The sequence below is a fragment of the Mobula hypostoma genome, chromosome 1 (genome assembly GCF_963921235.1).
Source record: "Mobula hypostoma chromosome 1, sMobHyp1.1, whole genome shotgun sequence".
NCBI classification, from domain to species: Eukaryota; Metazoa; Chordata; class Chondrichthyes; order Myliobatiformes; family Myliobatidae; genus Mobula; species Mobula hypostoma.
In genome coordinates this window covers 86766994-86781624 of record NC_086097.1, presented here as the reverse complement: position 1 = coordinate 86781624, position 14631 = coordinate 86766994, and the positions used below count along the sequence as shown (strand labels likewise).

The 14631-nt window shown below is 38.1% G+C and overlaps 1 protein-coding gene across 6 annotated transcripts in view; it reads right to left on the bottom strand.

Moving 5' to 3' along the window:
* Window positions 1–14631, bottom strand: part of pcnx1 (pecanex 1) — a 264326-nt gene that overhangs the window by 124850 nt on the left and 124845 nt on the right. For 5 of the 6 annotated variants that reach the window (XM_063052231.1, XM_063052251.1, XM_063052241.1 and 2 more), the window contains 2 exons: window positions 8578–8707; window positions 5458–5642 (listed from right to left, as the gene is read on the bottom strand). The exons of the other annotated variant lie outside the window; for it this stretch is intronic. In XM_063052231.1, coding sequence (XP_062908301.1) covers window positions 5458–5642; window positions 8578–8707 — 315 coding nt within the window. The remainder of the gene's footprint in view (window positions 1–5457; window positions 5643–8577; window positions 8708–14631) is intronic. 6 annotated transcript variants of the gene reach the window in all.

Sequence of the window (14631 nt, the reverse complement as noted above, 5' to 3'; positions counted from 1 at the left end):
ATTGAGTGTATTAGCCACTTATCGCCTACATTCCGGTCGTGATTAACAAACCCCACCCGCCCCCCCGAACAGAATCGCCAAGAACCATTTGTAGAAAAACATCAGCATGTACACGCATGCGCACTGGTGCCCGCGCAAGGCTTCATGGTCTTTGTAGTCTTTCTCGGGGTAAGCTCAATGTATTTGACTGCTACTCTTGTCTGTTGGCAACCCTAGCCCCCCCCCCCCCCCAACAACCGGGTCAATATTAAACCGGTCCGCAGTGCAAAAAAGATTGGTGACCCCTGGATTGGATTATTAGATTAGATTATGAGGATACGCAGTCCTCTTTTATTGTCATTTAGTAATGCATGCATTAAGAAATGATACAATTTTTTTCCAGAATGCTATCACAGGAACACATGACAAAACAACTGAAAAACTAACAAAAACCACATAATTATAACATTGTTACAACAGTGCAAAGCAATACCGTATTTTGATAAGAACAGACCATGGGCACGGTATAAAATCTCAAAGTCTCTCGAAAGTCCCATCATCTCACGCAGACGGTGAACCCCCAGCGCTGCAAACTTACCGATTCAGCATCCTGGAAGCATCCGACCACAGTTCGACTCCGAGTCCGTCCAAAAACTTCGAGCCTCCAACCAGCTCTCCGACACCGAGAACCGAGCACCATCTCTGCTGAGCACTTCGACCCCAGCCCTGGCAACAGGCAAACCCGAGGATTCAGAGCCTTCCCCTCCGGATATTCTCGATCGCACAGTAGCAGCGGCAGCAAAGCGGGCATTTCAGAAGTTTCTGCAGGTGTTCTTCCCTGCTTCTCACAGCTGTCTCCATCAAATCAGGATTCTGCACGGCCCTCTAGTTAACACATACAAAATCATTCTGAACGGCCGCGCGCGCTGCATCGCGCCATCTTCTCCTCCCTCCTCCGATGGTGGTGGAGCTGGACTTACTGTGTACTCAGTTGCCAGTGGCTCAACTACCCAAGGAGAAAGGCATCAGAGGCAGTGCATTGTCAAACTAATGATGCAAATGATTGTCTTGAACTTTTTTCTTGTGAATGCAAGACTCAACTGGACAAATTCTGTAAGTAACATAAAATTCTGCAAATCCAGTTCACTAGTTCATTGGCAAGAATGACAGTAAGGGAGCTGCATGGCTTTGATTATTGCACAGACCAGGCCCTCATGCCATTGGTCACCTGTTGCAGCTGCCCAGGGAAGGAGACGGCGGAACTGGTGTGGGAGAAAGCTGGAATCCATGCTTGGTTGAGGGATGGCCCCACCCATCGATGCTGCCCTCCAGTATTCACTCAATGAAAGACAAGTTGGATTGTGTTCATCTGCAGCTGCACGATGAGAATGTTTGCACCATCAATCCACAAGCCATCATACTCAGGGACTTGAGCTATATATACCGTATATTTTTTTGTGATTGTTTTTCTGCTATTGCAATCGAATGTGCTATATGACAGTTAGTACTGTGTTTTACATCTTGGCCCTAGAGGAAAGCTGTTTCAGTTGACTGTATTCACATGTATAGTTAAATGACAATTAAACTTGAAGTTGAACTTGACATTTAAGCTTGCTGATGGCACCACTGTTGTTAGCTGAGTCAAAGGTGGTGACAAATTGCCATATATTGTGGAGGGAGATTGAAAATGGTTGAATGGTGCCAGAAGAACAACCTCTAACTCAACGTCAGCAAAATCAAAGAGTTCATTATTGACTACAGGAGGAAGAAACCGGGGATCCATGAGCCAGTCCTCAATAGAGGATCAAGGTGGAAACACCCAGTAACTTTATATTCCTTGGTGTTGCCATTTCAGAAGATCTGTCCTGGAACTAGCAAGTGTGTGCAATTACAAAGAAGGCACAGCAGCACCTCTATTTCCTTACACATTTACACAGATTCGGCATGTCATCTAAAACCTTGTCCATCTTTTATAATGCACAATGAAAAGTATCCTGACTGCTTTTATCCAGCCTGGTATTGAAAAATCAACGCCCAAGAACAGAAAGAGTACAAAAGAAACGCAATACAGTGAAGTCCATCACAGGCAAAGCCATCCCAACCATTGAGCACATCTACAAGGAGTGCTGCCACAAGACAGCAGCATCTATCCTCAGGGAACCACTTCAGCCAGGCCATGCTCTCTTCTTGCTGCTGCCAGCAGGAAGGAGGTCCCACAGCACTAGGTTCAGGTATAGTTATTACCCTTCAACTACCAGGCTCTTGAACTTCACTCACGTCAACTCTGAACTAATTCCACAATCTAGAGATTTACTTTCAAGGACTCTACAACTCCCGTTCTCAATATTATTTATTTATTTTTATTTGTACAGTTCATCTTCTTTTACACATTGTTTGTTTGTCAATCTTTGTGTGTAGTTTCCCATGATTCTATTGTATTGCTTTGTTTTACTATGAATGCCCGCAAGAAAATTAATCTGAAGATAGTATATGGTGACTTTGATAATAAACTTACTTTGAACTTTGACTTGAGGCTCTTACTCACCTGTTCCTACTTTTAATACTGCTATGCCATATGGTGTCATTTTCAAAATTCAGGTAACCTTACTAACATCTTGAAAGGACATTCAACAGGTAATTAATCATCACTGCCTCAGTTATGAATAAATGGATATACTATATATCACTAAAATGTTGCACAGATGTTTAGTGAGAAAAACATCCATGTGTACTTTAAAAATATATAAAAAAGATTTGTAGTCTTCATTCTTATTCAAGTCAAAACCAGAAATCATTGAATAAATTGGCGATCCATGATAACTTGCACAGTTTTAGCCCTCAAAGTTCACACAGTCAGTAACTGTACTTCTAAATTTTTATTCCTAAAGTACTGGGATTAAGAGAAGAACAAATGCAAAAAAGAACTTAAGCAAAGCCACCAATAAAAATCACAAATTATACAAAAGTACAATTTAAATGAACAACAATAATTTAAATTACACCTCCAGTCATTTAAAACATTTCTACAGCCTTTTGCTGTGTCACTATTGCAATTATTAAATGGGCCAGAATGCCACTCTGCTCACTTTGGAAAATGTAGTAAGTTTCTGAACAGGTTTGCAATGGATGGGTCAACTCACTAAATCACAACTTTTACAATTTATGTTACTAAACTTGCTGAAGATGGTGACCTGGTGATGCTGATTAGAGGCCACAAATGAGTCTCTCCTAAAGTATTACTTCAACAAAGAAAATACTCTAATTTATAATAGGTATATCTTTCCCTTAGTCACCATAACATAGAAAATAATTCTAAAAGCAGTTGCATATGATTTTTTTTTCAAAATAATTCTGACCATAAAACAAAGACAAAAATTGCTGCTGATACTCATTATCAGGATGCATCTGTGGTCACCAGACTGATTAACTCAAGCTGATTTGAGTGTATTTCCATGTTACATTGACTGTTCATTGTAACATAGACTGTTTATAATAAATTACTATGATTGCACATTTAGACGGAGACGTAAAGATTTGTACTCCTCATGTATGTGAAGAATGTAAGAAACAAAGTCAATTCAATTGAAATTCAAAGAGAAACAAACTTATTGTTTTAGTTGAAGGCCCTTCAGCAGGACCAGGGGATCGTCTGGTCCCCAAATCAAATTTACCAATGAGATGTTTTAGTCACAAGATGTGTTGCTGGAATTACCTCGATCAATTTTGGATTAGTATCTTGTAAAATTTCTATTTCCTGCAACATCATGGGTGTTCAGTGGTCAACACAAACTCAGTTGGCCAAAGGGACGTTTCCATACTGTACAACTCTCTGACTTACCAGTATCCTTCATTATTTCATCTCATAGAGATGGCTTCCACCTTGGTCTGATTATTTAATTTTCCCTCCCAGTAATAACATATTTCTATTACTTTCATACCTTATGTTTCCTTTTATGACCTGATGTCATTTGTGCCTCAAGAAAATGTATGAAAACAGTCTCATAATTTCTCTCTCTCTTGGGAAGATACATTATAATCTTTTTGAGTTGCACTGCATTTCACTAAATAATTCTACAATGCTTGTTAAACTGATGTTGTCCATTCTCACTCTCATCTCCTGATACTCCTTCTCCTCACCCTGAATAAGATTTGCTGTCATCCTCTCTGGAGGTCAGCTCAATCATCCAACACTGCAACAGCCCTGGAGTCAGTGGCCTGCCATGAGGTAATGAAACACAAGCATACTTGGTGGTCAAAGCTGATGACTTGGCTCTTGAAATGGATATTCTTTAGCCAGGATTACCAATAGATGGCTCATTCACCAGTCAGTTTTGCACAGCCCCCAAAATCATTACCTTACCCAGCCACATATCCACAAAACTTACTGTCCCAACAGCAAGTCAGAGCATTTCAGTCCAAGATTTTGTGGCAGCAGTACAGTATCCAACAAAATCCAAAATTCATGGTAGGACATGCTGTAATACAAGGCTACATATCAGTGATTACTCTTGAAAGTTAGGCCATAATTAAAAATAATAACTCGCAGTTGTTGTTGCACTTCGTATTCTGAATGTACCTTGAAATACTACAGTAATTTAGTGATCGTTGTGATGGGGATAAAGCTGCACCTTAGCTTAAAACAGCAAGTTCTCACAATCTACATTATCTTAGCAGGATAATCCTATTTTTTCCCTGACGGCTTAGATGAATAAATATTGGTCTGGATACTACAGAAACAATTTGTGCCCTGAAATTCATCTAGTACCGGTCTGCAATTAGGTTCTGTTCAACAATTTTAAATGTATCATTCCACAGCATTAAAAAAATATCATTTGGGGCTTTCCTTTTGCTATTGCTGGTTCAACAACTCTTCTACCCATACATCTACCTGGTGTTCAAGTTTCCAAATAACTCAAAAAACACAGAAAAAGAAAATATCATTTATGTAATTCTAGGATAAAAGATGATCTAGATCACTACTTAATCTTATTGCTGAATTTGCCACCATCCTAGCATTAGGATATTTCCTTTGAGATATTACTGAAGCATTTTCTTCCCTCCTGCATGTTAGGCCCTGCTGAATTACATCATTCAGTTTTGAACTCCTTGACGAAAATGTAACAGATATCCAAAGAAAATGATCTCTGAATAATCCAAGGGCAAGTCACACAAACAAAAATAAATATTCACCATATTGAACTTAATCATTAATCAAACATTTTGGAAAACAATAAATCAGCAACTTAAAGAGACAGCATATCCTTAAAACAATTGGGCAGAATTTTGCATCCGAAAAAAATTAGTGCAGCAAACACATAATCATTCAAGCAAATTCAACATTACCATTGAATGGTTGTATGTTTTAATTTTCAATTAGCCAATGTCAATGCCCAAAAGGAGTACTCTCTCTTTACAGGTTGCATATAACAAGATTTAACAATAATAACCATAAGTCCAGTAGTCTGCTTAGCTGCCTACCAAACTCATCCTGTAAACTGCAGCCACCAACAGCAGAGGCACTGTCATGTGATGCTTCCAAGTGGACACTTCCATTTCTGACCAGTAGAGAGGCGCTAGCACTAAGTACAGCAGCTTGTGATGGGGGACAAGACTGTATTTTGATCTGGGACGTAGAAGACTGACCCTGCTGACTATCTTGAAGGCTACAGTAAAAAGAGTGAATATGAAAACATCACATCAAAAGGCAACTAGAGAAAACATTGACCATGCATGAATTAACACTGGAACACAAAAGCACACCAACAGTGGAAGCCAGGATATTCATGCAATTTTAGATTTGCAAACCCAACAAATGAGGCAAAGAATTATCAATAAAAAAAACAGAAGATAGAGCGAGTTTAATACAACAAATAGCTTATAGGCAATAGGCCAACCTCGGCTAAGTTGTCTGGTGTCCAATCCTAAATTACTTCCTCAGAAAGGGATAATTATATGCAATCCTGCACTTCACCCTATATATGCAGATATTTTCTTTGCAGATATTTAGAGTAACAACCCTAAACAATTCTGTACAAAAATAAATATTGCACAGTTGAAGTGTGTGATGTCCTGTAATAAAAGAGACTGGTCTAAAAACTATGGCTCTATATAAATAAATTGGCAGACATACTAGCTTATTTACTTTTGAAATCCAAATACATCACTGTATGAAATTTTAATATACACAAAATTCAAATTAGCATATTTTAAACTATAAATTTTATGAGCAGCGAAATAAATACTTGGGGGAAATTAGGCTTCAAATCTGAATGGATATCTTAATAGCTGATCATACACCGAAGGAAATGCAAAATTTGGGTTTCCTATTATTTCATTATTAAAATGGACATGGTGTGATTTCAGGTAATGAATCATGCAATGCAATGCAAGTCAGATCCACCTTCCAAAACTATAATGCACTCGTTGAAATAAGGTAAGCTAGTTCATTTTAAAAGGGCTCCTTTTACTGATTCACAATAGTTGCACAAAACTTTCAGTTAACCAGAGGAAGCTGAACTTTCAAGCCTCTGCCACTTTATTCCACATGATCCTTGTATCACAATCCTTCTGCAGCTGTAAAGTTAACTTAAGGAAAACTGATGCTTTGCTTCAAAATAAGTTTGCGCGCTGTTAGAATCCTTAATTTGAATTAGTTGACTATGATAGGTAAAAAGTCTTCAATTAAACCAAAATCTCCAACCTATCCAAGAAATATAACTAACAGAATCTCAGATTTCACTCAAAGTTTTTAAAAACGAACTTTGGGTCTATTATCTCATATAATTACCCAGGTCAAATATCTTTGTAGTTACAGAATTATTGATCAGAGGAATCTCTTATATATGTCTTTACTATTATTTAAAAGTTCTATTTGCTGTACAGGACTCCTTTGCAACAACTACTAAATATTAAAAGTTAAAATGAACATACTTGACAAATGTGTAGGTAAATCTGCAATTCAACAATTAGTTGATACAAATAAGGTTAAAGCACACCTGGAGTTAACTGATAAAGAGGGAATGCAAACACATTAAAATTGGGTCATTATTTGATTCAATTTTAAGATTGTAATTGATGTGTTCCTCGTAACAAAAGAAGATTCGTTGCCTATTCTAATATACTTGTGGGATCTAACGTGTACAAATTAATAAAGAAGTGGCCACAGTTGACAAGCATGTAACATTGTGCTACATCATGATGCAATACCTTGTTCCTAATATTAACTGGGTCAGTTGGAGCCAGGGAACAAAAAATATAGAAGTACTGGATGCCAAATGTGACAACTCTAAAGAATCTACTTTCATGAGGAGGGAATCAGTTTATGAAATGCAGTTACAAACAATTGTAATGGAGAGGGATTCTGTGTTTGTTATGCAACAGGTGAGGTGGAAAAAGGTTACCAGGATCTTACTGTCACCTGCAGTATCTGACTGATGGGTAATAAATAAGGCACAAGAGAAATCAATACTTCTTAGCTACAACTTCCTGTGAAAAGCATTTTTTTCTGTTCTCCTGTTTTCCTTTTGCTCGGTGTGCTTGCTTAAAAAGTAAATCTCCAATATCTTCTAGTGAGAAATAACATCATGCATGGTCACTGGAGATTGGGTTTTGATGGGAGAGTACCAGAAACTGGGATTATCAGAGAAAGTAGAATGAAAGAAGGGGGAAATGGCAGATTCTCATAGATTTGTTAACAAAGGTCAAGTCACAATTCTGCTATTTTTATTCCACTTACAAAAAGGGCATATGCAAGCTGATGATTATTTGCATTCATGACATAACAGAGTGATGCATTTTGATAGGAACAAGGATAGGCTACATTAAAGGTACTATTCTATGTTGGTGCAGGTACAAACAGATCTAGAAGCACCCCACCCTCTTCAAACCTGACAGAACAAATTGAAGAAACAGTTTTACAAGTCTTACAGGATGCCGGGCTTTGTAAATTGGGACACATCACAAAAGCAAATAAATTTTGTTGATCCTTTTGTTACATGTTGTTCAACTGCAACTGAAAGACAATGTCAATCCCACCTTCTGTTCTAATTCATAAACTTCAAGTACTGGTAAAATGCATACATAAACAGAGGGGAAGCAGCATCACTTTGACCACAACATTTTAAATATGTGGAGTCAGGATTCTAAATTGATCCAATTGAGTAGTAATTAGAAATTTGTGTTGCTAGCACTTAGCAACCATGGGAAGGGCTGGGAAATTATTCTGATGTGGAATGCATGACATTCCCAAATATGGGTAAGTAAAAATAATAATAAGTTGCAGATTTTGCCAACCAGAGTATAAAATAATGTTAACATCTACCAGTGTGTGTTCTTTTGTTTTTCATTGGACTAGAGTCACAATAAAAACTAGATGGTGATTTGGGGACATTTTCCAAAGTTGCTAAGGGTTGCAACATTAAAACTTTATGCACAAAGCAGCAGACAAACATGCACTTCCATTAAGCCAACATGCTCATGAAGTCATGCAACAGCAGCTCAAGACACAGAACATGCTTTAGGTTTATAAGCAGTTGAGGAAGTAGTGAAACACAACTGATATTTGAAACACGCACTTTGCATGATCATTTTAGGTCATACCTGAGAGGTGATCCAATAAGTGAGGCTGGAGGGGTGGGGTTACTGCCCGCATTATGCCGCCGACGTACGGCTTGGCGCCTGAACGTGCTGCGCTCACGACGAAAAGTAACCATCTCATCAGTCGCTTGGGCTAGCACAGCAAGATAGGTGTAAGCAAGACAAGCGTTAACCACTCAGACAAAAAACAGGATGAGCAATTCTATTCCATTCATGTTAAATTCTGTTTACACAGGTCACCCATAAAGTGGCAACTCTGTACCAAAACGACAATGCTTAGTTCACTGCAAATCAACAGATTCTGTCATGTATCAGAAAACCTCAACACCCCAACCATCTGAATAATTGTAGATCAATATCGAAACTACATACTAGTCTAAAACAAGCAATAAAGTCTGCTTTTAAACTTTAACACAAATGCTGATATTTTCTGTATACACAAATTCACATATATTTTACGTACATGCAAATATGATCCTCTATGATTACTAAGAAAATCCTCATCTGAAACTAAGAAAATTATCTCCAGCTACTTTAAAATGTTATAAAAATACTTTAAAAGGGATGGAAGATTAATTGGTGCAAAGAACAATTAATGAGAAACAGCCACTGCAGATTTGATAATATTCTGCACAATTTATAAAGAACATACAAATGGAATATAAAGAATTGTCTGGATAAAATTAACAAAAAAAATCACTGGTGTTACAGACTATACAGAACAATTACATCATTTTTTAAAAAAAATAGTAGATTCTGATGAATTGCTCCCATCAGTTAATCAGGGCATCTGCTTATTTGGGATGCTATGCCGTTTAACTGAGTCAGGAGACTGTTGCTGAACAGTTTCCAACTACCATCAGTCCAGTGAATGCATGGCTGTTCGACATCACACTGTTACTGGTGCAAATAATTTTTAAATAGTGTCATTTGCGTTCTGTGTTCAAAATGCACTGATTTTTGTCACTGATAGTGAGAAATAAGCAGTAAAACAATTCAGAGCTGCTTTGCTCACTGTGGTTTCAAGCATTCAGGCTTGGAAATGGCCAAGAGTGAAAATGAAATGATTTCACTGCTTCCATTGTTAGCACTAGGTGTTTGCGCTAATCAAAGACCCCACCCACCTCAGACATTCTCACTTCTCCCCTCTCCCACTGGACAGAAGATGTTGGTTGTCCATTGTATCTGATGACGCCAATGAAATCTATGTGGGAGAGTTTTTTTAAATGGAAAAGCCATTGCATTGGGGAAATTCTACTCTCTTTGCCTCGGAAGTCCGGGTCCAGTGGTACAATAATCATCACAAACTGGGGTCTTCCTTATTGATATGGATAACCATGGCTTCTTCTGTGCCTTATTATGCTTTTGCTCTCCTCAAAGTATTGCAGAACTGCCTTCTTGGTCGTTGGATCTCACTGTTGATCTGCCCAGTCCACTGGAGCTGACTTCACATGCTTGTAAAAGCATGACCCTATTTCACCAGGATATGAGGCCCACTGGCTACCCTCACCTGGTTTAGCCCACCTGTCAAAGCAGTATACCCCAGTGTGGCCATCTGTCACATACAAACTACTACTTGGAGCCACATGCGAGAGCTGAATGTCCAATGGGGACTGAAGGTGAGTGAGCTGCCCCAGAATGAACACCACAAGCCGCTTTACCTGAGGTTCTAGCCCTCCTTGGACACGGCAGTATACACTGGATGAATTCCTCCATTGATAACTAATAAGAACTAATACATATTTTATACTACTGTAGTAGCATTGGTAGTGTTTCAATATGTTCTATATTTCATTTTAATACATAATTTGCTACTCAGTTAAATAGTAGTTTGTCTCTTTTATACTTTTTAACTATTCCCAGGAAACCGACTAATTGGGGTAGCCGCTTAACTGGGCCAAAATGCAGTGACCCTGACATGTCCCAATTAACTGGAATCCACTGTATTACCATTTTCACAGGTTTACTTTCATTAAAGTTAATCATAGCAAAACTACCCCCATATTCTGGAATTGATAATCTGCTGGGAACTGTGCTTTCTGATGCACAAGTCTAAAGACTTGAATTTCCTCCTCTCTCAAGCTTAAATTCTCTCCTCAAAGCTTATACCTTTAGGAAAAGGGAAATCATGGAACAAAGAGAAAAATAAAATGGGAAAAAGAAAGTGTCAGAAATAATAAATCAGAAATAGAACAGGTGGACATAACATTGGATCATAGGGAAGTAATGAAATTAATGCAGTTAGAATAGAAAAAACTGATATAATAAAAGAACAAATCAAACTCAGATTAAGACAGAATACCAGGTCTAGTTAGATTGTATTCACGCATTTATAAGTACTCTACAGATGAGATACCAGCAGTATTACCACAAATGCTTAGTAATTTATCAGGTGTAGCTCCAGAGAATACACAAATTTAAGAGGGACAGAACATGTGCAGGAAATTGTGTCTCAGTCAGCTCTCAGTGGCAGAAAAAATAATGCAGAGAAAAGAAAAATATCTCAAGATCCAGAGCACAATAAGGAGCATAGATTTGAGAAATCTTGCCTGATTAAAAATGTTTTTGAGATAACAGTCAATGATAAAGAAACAAATTTAACTTAGCTGGATCATTAAAAAAGCCTTTCATAAGGTTGCCTGCAATAAACTAACGACTAAAGTTTGAGAGAATGCATTGCCAGGGCTGGCTAAAGGTAACAATCCAGAAGGAAAGTATCTGTGAATAGTTCAAAGAAATCAGTTGTGATAGTTTACAAGTGTCAATGCTGAGATCACTATCATCCTCAATTTACATTAACGACTTAAACTCTGTAATGTAAAGAGTTTCTATTTGTAAATGACACAATATTGGGAGGAAAAGTCATTACTGAAGAGGAAATGAATTAATTTGCCTATTAGACAAAGGAAGTTCAATATAGATAACTGCAAGATGGTACATGTTCAGAATCAGAATCAGATTTAATATTACCGGCATATATTGTGAAATTTGTTCACTTTATGGCAGCAGTACAACAAAATGCAAATAAATATAGAGAAAAAACTGAATTAAATATATATGTTTTTTAATAGTTAAGTTAAAACAAATAGTGCAAGAAAATAAACATAAAAGTAGTGAGGTAGTTTTCATGGGATCAATGTCCATCTAGAAATTGGATGGAGGGAAAGAAGCTGTTCCTGAATCGTTGAGTGTGTGCTTTCAGGCTTCTATACCTCCTTCCTGACAGCAACAATGAGAAGAGGGCATGTGCTGGGTGTGGGGATTGTTAATGATGGACGCTGCCTTCCTAAGGTGCCGCTCCTTGAAGATATCTTGGACACTATGTAGACTAGTACCCATGATGGAGCTGACTAATTTTACAAGTTTCTTCAACTTGTGCAGTAAACACCCCTCCCCCTATAGCAGACAGTGATACAGCCAATTAGAATGCTCTTCACAGTATATTAGTAGACGTTTTTGAGTACTTTAGTTGACAAACCAAATCTCCTCAAACTCCTAATGAAATATAATCACTGTCTTGCCTTCTTTATAGCTGCATCAATATACTGACTCCAGGTTAGGTCTTCAGAGATACTGACACCCAGGAACTTGAAATTGCTCACTCACTCCATTTCTGATCCCTCTATGATTGGTTTGTGTTCCTTCATTTTACCGTTTCTGAAGTCCACAATCAACTCTTTGGTCTTGCTGATACTGAGTGCTATGATACCACTCAACTAACTGGTACATCTCGCTCCTGTACACCCTTACATCACTCTCTGAAATTCTGCCAACAATGGTATCATCAGCAAATTTATAGATGGCATTTGAGTATGCCTAACCCCACAGTCATGAGTGTAGACAGAGTACGGCAGTGGCCTAAGCACATATCCCTGTAGTGCATCAGTGTTGATTGTCAGCAAGATGGAGAGATGATCTCAAGTCCACAGATTGTTGTCTGCCGGTTAGGAAGTTGAGAATCCAGTTGCAGAAGGAAGTACAGAGGTTCTGTAGCTTTTTGATCAGGAATGTATGAATGATTGTGTTAAATGCTGAGCTATTGTCGATAAACAGCATCCTGACATAGGTATTTGCACTATCCAAGTGATCCAAGGTCACGCGGTGAGCCACTGAAATTGCGTCTGCTGTAGATCTACTGTGTTGACAGGCAAACTGCAATGGGCCCAGGTCCTTCCTGAGACAGGCATTGATTCTAGCCATGATAAGAAGAACAAAAAAAAATCACTTTACTTCAAAGGTGCAGGTGGAAAAGAAGATTGAAGTTATCTTTAAGTACACATACTGTAAACACTACATGTTGTGCCACATATCAGTAGAGCAACAGATAAAAAAGCAAACCAAGTTATTTTTTCTCTGTATAGAATTCATAAGTACAAAAGTTAAGCTAAACCTATATTAAATCTTTGTTAGACTGCACTTAAAACTAATACATACAATTGCAGTCCGCAAATTATTAAAGGTTAGAACCATGTAGTTCAAGTCCCCGAAGTAAAATCTGTAATCCAGTGACAGTACAGGATCTTTCAGAAAGATCTTTCGTTAACTTCCTATGCTTGCTGGCTGAAACTTACATCAATAAAAAAATGTTACTGAAGATGTTCTTAAGAATCTAGTATCTAGTAGTTTTGTAAGCTGCTCACACTTTATATCGCCAGCACCATCTTGAAGACATATAGGGGAGAGACTGAAAATCTGGTTGAATGATGCAACAACAACCCCTCAATGTCAGCAAAACCAAAGAGCTGTTTACTGACCACAGGAGGAAGAAATGGGGATCAATCAGTCAGTCCTCATTCGAAGATCAGAGGTGGAGAGAATCAGTAACTTCAAATTTCTTGGCGTTATCATTTCAGAGGATCTATCCTACAAATAGTACGCAAGTAACATAACAATGAAGGCATGGCAGCTCCTTTACTTTCTTGGATGTTTACACAGATTTTTGCATGCCATCTAAAACTTTGACAAAATGCTATAGATAAACAGTAGAAAGAGTCCTGACTGGTTGCACCATAGCCTGATATGGAAACACCAATGCCCAAGAACAGAAAAACTTACTAAAAGTGGTGGATACAACCCAGTCCATCACAGGACATGCTTTCCCCACCACTGAACACATATACAAGGTGCATTGCCACAAGAAATCAGTCATCACAGACCACACCAGTCAGGCCATGCTTACTTCTTGCTGCTGCCATTGGGAAGGAAGTACAGGAGTCTTAGGTCCCACACTACTACGTTCAGGAACAGTTATACCCTACAACCATCAAGCACCTGAACCAGCATGGATAACTTCTCCCAGCTCAACCGTGAACCTATCAACTCACCACAACCTATCAAGTCACTTTCAAGGACTCTACAACTCATGCTCTTAGTATAATCTATTTATTGATTTATTATCACAATTTTTTTGTATTTGCAATTTGCATTCTTTGGTTGTCAGTCTTTGCATGTAGTTCATCACTGATTATATTTCTATCTATTTCTTTGTTCCACTATGAGTGCCTACAATAAAATAGATCTCAGGGTAGTATATGGTGACATATGCATACAGTACTTTGATAATAAGTTTACCTTGAACTTTGATTATCAGGAGTGAAGATCCACCTAGTGAAGGTGAGGAGTACATAGTAATGAGGAGGGAAGTGCAAGTTATTCTGAGGTTAAGAAACCTACGAAAAATGAAAATCAAATGTCTTGTAATTCTAGCTCCACCAATTTCCTATCTACAAGCAACCTGATCATCAGATTGAGGGTCTTCAGAAAAGAAAACATTCAACAATGTCGAAACTAAAGATATGAAGTAAACGTAATGTGGAAGTTAGATACATCTTTGTGAAAGAGTGGTGTTGCTAAGGAGATGCTCAGAAGAGAATAACAAAGGGCAAATGTCAAATATGAATCTTCCAGATGCCGGAGAAAAGAATTTCTGTTAATGAGGCATGGTTCTCATGAATTCAGCTTTCCAACAGCTGCTGAGTTCGGGTGATTTGTACACCTGATCCCGATAAACTAAGGACAGAATGAACATTAAAAATTATGGTGGGAAGTCTTGTTATA